Source organism: Erythranthe guttata, chromosome 5 (genome assembly GCF_056151865.1).
Source record: "Erythranthe guttata isolate IM_541 chromosome 5, IM_541, whole genome shotgun sequence".
Lineage (NCBI taxonomy): Eukaryota > Viridiplantae > Streptophyta > Magnoliopsida > Lamiales > Phrymaceae > Erythranthe > Erythranthe guttata.
The window spans coordinates 11,216,155-11,222,727 of NC_142537.1; the positions used below are offsets into that span (position 1 = coordinate 11,216,155).

The 6,573-nt window shown below is 33.2% G+C and overlaps 1 protein-coding gene and 1 pseudogene across 1 annotated transcript; both read right to left on the reverse strand.

The window, feature by feature from the left end:
* Positions 1-210: 210 nt before the first annotated feature.
* Positions 211-1,211, reverse strand: LOC105976239 (rust resistance kinase Lr10 pseudogene; annotated as a pseudogene).
* A 1,880-nt stretch (positions 1,212-3,091) lies between these two features.
* On the reverse strand, positions 3,092-4,085 carry LOC148770612 (LEAF RUST 10 DISEASE-RESISTANCE LOCUS RECEPTOR-LIKE PROTEIN KINASE-like 2.8). Its single transcript, XM_088818254.1, has 2 exons — positions 3,305-4,085; positions 3,092-3,200 (listed from the first exon to the last, which is right to left on the reverse strand). Exons 1-2 carry the CDS (start codon positions 4,059-4,061, stop codon positions 3,118-3,120), a joined length of 840 nt encoding a protein of 279 aa, XP_088674380.1. The 5' UTR covers positions 4,062-4,085; the 3' UTR covers positions 3,092-3,117.
* Between the last annotated feature and the right edge of the window lie 2,488 nt (positions 4,086-6,573).

Here is a 6,573-nt window from a genome sequence, read left to right on the forward strand (position 1 = left end):
GCTTCTTATGTAATTCGCCTGTATTTAAGGAACCTATTGGAGATATTAATATTAAATGATACATTTTACTAATACATTAAGTTTTTTGTTAAGATGGTCATTCAACAAGTATACTTTATAACATCAAATAAAATGTTTGACGAATAATTCAAAAGCACTATTGTTATTATTCCACTAGTCTTAGCAAGTACCTATTCATTGCACAACATACTAATTTATACACAACAAGGCCATGGAACCAGTTGACTTTGTGTCCCAATTTTGATCATTGAAGTATTCAAGATCAGGTAATTGGGAAGGTTGAGGAGGAATTTGCAAATTTTCAATTTCCCCTTGGAGCATTTTTTAAATTTCACTCATTGACGGACGATCACTTGGGCTCATTTGTATGCACCACAATCCAACTATTGTCATCTTTCTTCTCATTTTTCTAGCATTATCGTTGTCGTCGTCGTCGTCGTCGTCGTCATCATCATCATCATCATCATTATGGTCTTTTTTATCGGCATTTCCAGTTTTGTCGTTGCCTTCATTCAAGTGATCATAAATCCAATAAGGAAAATATTGGCTAGATTTGTTGTCATTATGCCTCGTACCTCTATTTAGCCCTAACATTTCCATCAATAACATTCCAAAGCTATAGACATCGGCCTTGTAAGAAACACGGCCAATGCTTCTATTCATCAGTTCAGGAGCCACATACCCTATTGTTCCCCTAACTGCAGTAAGAGTCACCGTTGTATTCTCCGTTGAGTAAGACTTTGCGAGTCCAAAATCGGAGATTTTGGGTGTGAAATTATCATCTAGAAGTATGTTATGAGGCTTTATGTCGAAATGTAGGATTTGGATGTTACATCCTATGTGCAAATATTCAATTCCACGAGCAACTCCAACTGCAATATCAAACTTCCTCGCCAAGCTAAGCGAATTACTTGTCTCTTTACTAAATAAGTACTTCTCGAGGGAGCCGTTAGACATGAAGTCATAGACAAAGGCGCGTTTGGATCTTTCTGCACAATATCTGACAAGTTTAACCACATTTACATGATGGATCCTTCCAATCGTCGCAACTTCATTGATGAATTCTTGCCCATTTGCTCTAGTCTTGTTAAGTACTTTGACGGCTACATCATGGCCACTTCGAAGTTTCCCTTTGTAAACCGAACCATAACCCCCTTCGCCTAGTTTTTCACGAAAACCTCTTGTCATTTTTCTTATGTCTGAGTAGGAATATCGAATTGTTGTGAGACTTGTGTTACTTTATTGTACTAAACAATGACAAATGCCTTTTTCGAAATTTAATGATTAGAAGCACAAACAAGGAAGGCAATCCAATTAAGATCCTCAGTCCTAGGCAGGTCGTAAGTATACAAGCTGAAAGAAGTATAACAAGACAACAATCATTAATACAAGTGAAGGACTCAAAGATATTACCGAAATATATATATATATATATATATATATATATATATATATATATATATATATATATATGGGGTCATTACAAATAAGTCCATCAATGGATACTTATTCATAAAGAGATCTAAACAAAAAGCTCATTTACCAATAAGTACACACACGGTCCAGATTTTTGTAAATGACTGGAATAGCCCCTCATACATTAATATGCTTCAATTTCATCCTTAACTTAATTTAACCTCAATTTGACCCCAAATTTCACAAATTATTCAATTTTGACCCAAAACTTTTTTTTTTCAAAAAACTTTTTTTTTTCAAAAAACTTTTTTTTTTCAAAAAAATGTTTTTTTTTCAAAAAAAAAATTTTGCCGCCGGATTCCGGCGTTGACTTTTTCGTTTTTTATTTCTTCCGGATTTTTTCGCCGGTTTCCGGCATTGAATTTTTTTTCGTTTAAACAGCAATATTGATGTGATTGACAGTAATATTAACTATATTAATGTGAAACATAGTAAAATTAACTAAACTACAGTTTAACACAACAATATTGCTATATTAATCTCTAGCACAGTAATATTAACACAACAAAACTCATTATTATTGTGTAATAGAGTTATATTTTTTTGTTGACCGTTCAACAAATGTAAACTTAATAAAAAGCCAGAAGAATTAATATTACTGTGAGTGACAGTAATATTACTATAACAACAGTAATATTACCGTCAACCACTGTAAAATTACAATAATAGACAGTAATATTATTACGTTACTGCGTGAATAACTCAAACAAAACAAAAAAACCCAAAAAAATAATAATATTGATGTTGTTGACAGTAATATTATTGTGTTTATAGTTATTTTACCGTCAACGACAGTAATATAATTACGTTGACTTGTCAATAAATCAAACAAAATAAAAAAAATAACAAAAAACAAAAAATAATAATATTACGTTAATGTACTGTCAACGGCAGAACAATTACATAAATGTATTGTCAACGACAATACAATTACGTTAATTAACTGTCATTGACAGTATAATTACGTTAATTTACTGTCTGTGACAGCACAATAATGGTCAACGTTTAGCGGTGGACGTAAAAAAAACTAAAAAAAACTGAAAAAAAAAAACACTCAAAAAAGTCAACGCCGGAATCCGGCGGCGGAAAAAAACGGACCAGCAAAAAAAAAAAAAGTCAACGCCGGAAACCGGCGAAAAAATCCGGAAGAAAATAAAAATAAAAAATAATTCGAAAAGTCAATGCCGAAATCCGACGGCAAATTTGTTTTTGAAAAACAAAAGTCAAAATTGGATTTTTATGGACAATATTGTCATATACATTAGTGTTTCCTTTTTTTTATAATAAATATTAAAGGGATGGGCTTATTGGTGAAAGAGATATAGCCCCTAAACCTAAAATAATAAATATGCTTGGTTGGTGATAATGCACAAAAATCCCTTTTTTTAATTATTTTTTTAAATTTGGGTGAACCGCCGGTCGGCCTGGCGGTTCACAGTTCACCTATTTCTAAAATCGGGGCCGACCCGAGATGCACAGGCCGGTTCATAGTTCCGGGACCGGGCCGGTTTCGGGCCGAAAACCGGCCCATGGCCGTGTCTAGTTTCACCCAGAAATCCACAAAAATCCACAAAGAGAAGCACATAATAAACACTCAAAATAAGCTGCGTAAATGATCACTTAATTAAATAGAAAACACAAGCAAGTTGCATAATTCTTACCAAAAATCACATACAAGGCCTGAAGTAGCACCCAAAGTTGACCTACATTCATAAGAGTAATAAGAATTAAAAATTCTAAGAAACTTTTCAATCTAATTTTAAAATTGCAAACTGTAATGGAATTATTTATATTTAAGCTGAAGTACCAATCAATTGTTTTTGAAGACAGGTAGCAGTTTCCCCATTTAATCCGCAATCTTCACAGCGATCACCACATAGCACAATGAACCATGAAAGTTCAAACCCATAAACCAGACAACTATGCACTTGTGAGAGATTCGACAACGCATCGCTTTTCATATTTAAAGAAGTCATCACCATCAGATCTATTCTGCACATATCCATTACATATGATCCGTTCAACGCGCCCAACTTTACGTAACTGTATTTGCTGTCTGAACAGTGAGAAGTATCCAGAACATGTGGATATTGATTATTGTTGACCGGATAATAAGGGCAGCTGACGAAAATCATACGCCATGTTATTGCAGGGCTTTTTCTATCGTATTTTTTGTTGCTGTAAGTATAACCGGAGTCACCAAAATCGGAACCAGATAGAGAGTGTTTGGGGAAAGAGCAAATGTCGTCATTCTGTACAACAACATCAGTAAGACGGATTGTGTAGTTGTGGTAATTGATTACTTTGACGAGGTATTTTTGAGAATTGAGATATAGTGAAGTTGTATTGTTTTCGCATGATAGTTCGTACTTGGGATGGCCGCAGTGTTTCGGATCGGTATTGAGTCTGAAAGGATAGCTAATATTGCGAATTTCGCCGCACGAAGAAGGATCACATGGTTTAGGATTAGGATTATTATTATTAATTTGCTTTCCATTGGATGTATGTAATTGGGTGATGATCCAGTAACAAAAACATTTCAGAATGAGTTTTTGGTGGATCATAGTTTTCAAGTATGTGTAATTTGTGATTTGTGAATTCTCCAAGAGTCTTGATTCTGGTAATGAAGGAAATAGTCAACCATGTGATTTAGTACTCTCGAGGTCAAATTACCAATTGACATTTTTTTATGATTTTTCCATCAACTCTCTTTCTATTTATTTCCATTTCTTTGTGATTGAATTTTTCTGAAGAGAATGTTCATTTTTTTAGTTACATTTATCAATTTATCTACCAACTCATGTGACTTTCTTCACTTGGGTGACTTTGATCGTTAAATTAATAAATCTCATCATATTCAACGGATAACAGGAGTTTTTATGAGAAATTCCCCCACCACTAACATTTATTAATCTACGTCATCTGTTTTTTTCTCAATTAAGTCCACATTTTCAACATTTATCACAAACAATGGTAAATCTGATATTTATATGACATAATTAATTACTACAAACCCTTTAAACATAATTCCTAATAAAAAACCATAAATTTGTTGAGAAACTAATAAACAATATACAAGAATTAGAGAGACAAAGTAGGGAGAATATATAATATGTTATTCCATATATTCAAGTGTCCAAATACATTACATGATGCTCTATATATATAGCACTAGAAAGACCTCTCAAAGGTCATGAGTTACAAGACCATAATGGAATCATCAATAGGTATTATGGTGTGATAATGGTGGGAGTGATGGTGCTTGATGATGGTGAATAATGGTGAGTAATGGTGGTCATCCACACCTTTAAGAAATCATAACACTCCCCCTTGGATGTCCACCATCTATGGAATATGCCTCGTTAAAAACCTTGTTAGGAAAACCCATTGGGACAAAACCTAATCGAAGGAGAAAAGAGTACATATCCATGTGAAACTTGCGAGCGTGACACTGCCTCGTTAAAACCTTGCCAAGAAAAACCCATTGGGACAAAAATTTGGTCGAAGGAAAAAGAGTACAGTGTCGTTATAAGCAGTGCTCATGCCCCCCTGATTTCGACATATGACTTTTAAACATCTTTCAATGAAGTAGTTGGCAATACTCCGATAAATGAATATGGTAATTTATTGTTTGACTTTGATACAGCCAACTATATCCGCTTTAAGATCCACGGAATTTTCCATAAAGATATTGTAGTACACATTTTACACTTTTGGAACTTGCAATTCATTATTTATCTTCTCGAGGGCTTAAAAGATCTTTAACTATATCCAATGATTTGACAAACATAATACCACTCAATAGAATGAGTCTTATCCATCTCTTATGTGTATTAATGGATAAAGATTCCATTTAATAGATCTTCTCTTCCAGATAAATTTTTCCCTTCCAAGATTTTTCATCTCAAATTATGTCACCAAATAATTGACTGTCTTTGTGAGCTCTTCGTGAATCTCCACAAGATTTAGATAATTCACATCTATACCATTTAGATCATGATAATGGTAAGTCAAATTATTTGATCATTAACAAGGTATTCACTGAGGTGAATGTACCATATTTTGAATATAATATGTAAATGGATCATTTCTAGAGTCTAAATCACGAGACCTCTGATTATATGCACAACGCATCTTCATTAGTTTTATGATCCATATAGATATGCGGTAATTGCATCCATATGATGCATGTCAAGTATTCTGAATACCATCATAACGTGATTGCATCATAAAAATATATTTTCAAAGACATTCAAATTTACCGCAATGACTTTACCCACTTTTGTACGAAAGGCTTTCACAACTTTATGTGTGATGACCGCAAGTCAATGTACAATTCATTTCATCAATAATTTCAAATAATCATGGCCAATTGCATTTGTGAATGCATATATAATGACCAATTAGATGTCGACATCTATCAAAATGTATGAGCTTCAAGCTCTTCACATTATAAAAATAATTGTACATATAGTTATTCGATAACATTTTTAGTACTCCCCATATTTCTTTATAACCAATCAAGAGCTCACTATTTCACTTTCCGGTACCAAATTTTCCTTAGAGAATTATATTAATATAAATGGGGATTGTAGCCTTTGTGGGTACGATCTCTTGTAGAGATCCATATCTTTTCATGTACCATGTATTTTTCCCTTATAGAGAATTTTCTATATTGCATCAATAAAGTTTTTCATAATACTTTATGTGCGTGAGCTCATTATTTATTTCAATAAAAATGTCTTACATGGACAAAACGCGCGCTTTTGAGTTTCACAATGTGGAGGGAGCATTGATGACTACTTGTCCACTTTATTTTCAAACTCAATATAAAAAAATTCAATTTGGTACATGAATATTCATTCAAAAAGAATTTTCAACTCTTTAAGATATTATATCGGTGCAACAACAAAATTGAGAACTAATAGTCTCAAATGCCTCTCTATTCACTTAGAGAGCAAGCTAACCATGATTTATTTGCCAATCAACTATTTATTGGCACATAATGGTTCGATTTATATTGGTCTTGGTAGCTACCATATAATCATCAATGATTTTCTCATCAAAATATGTATT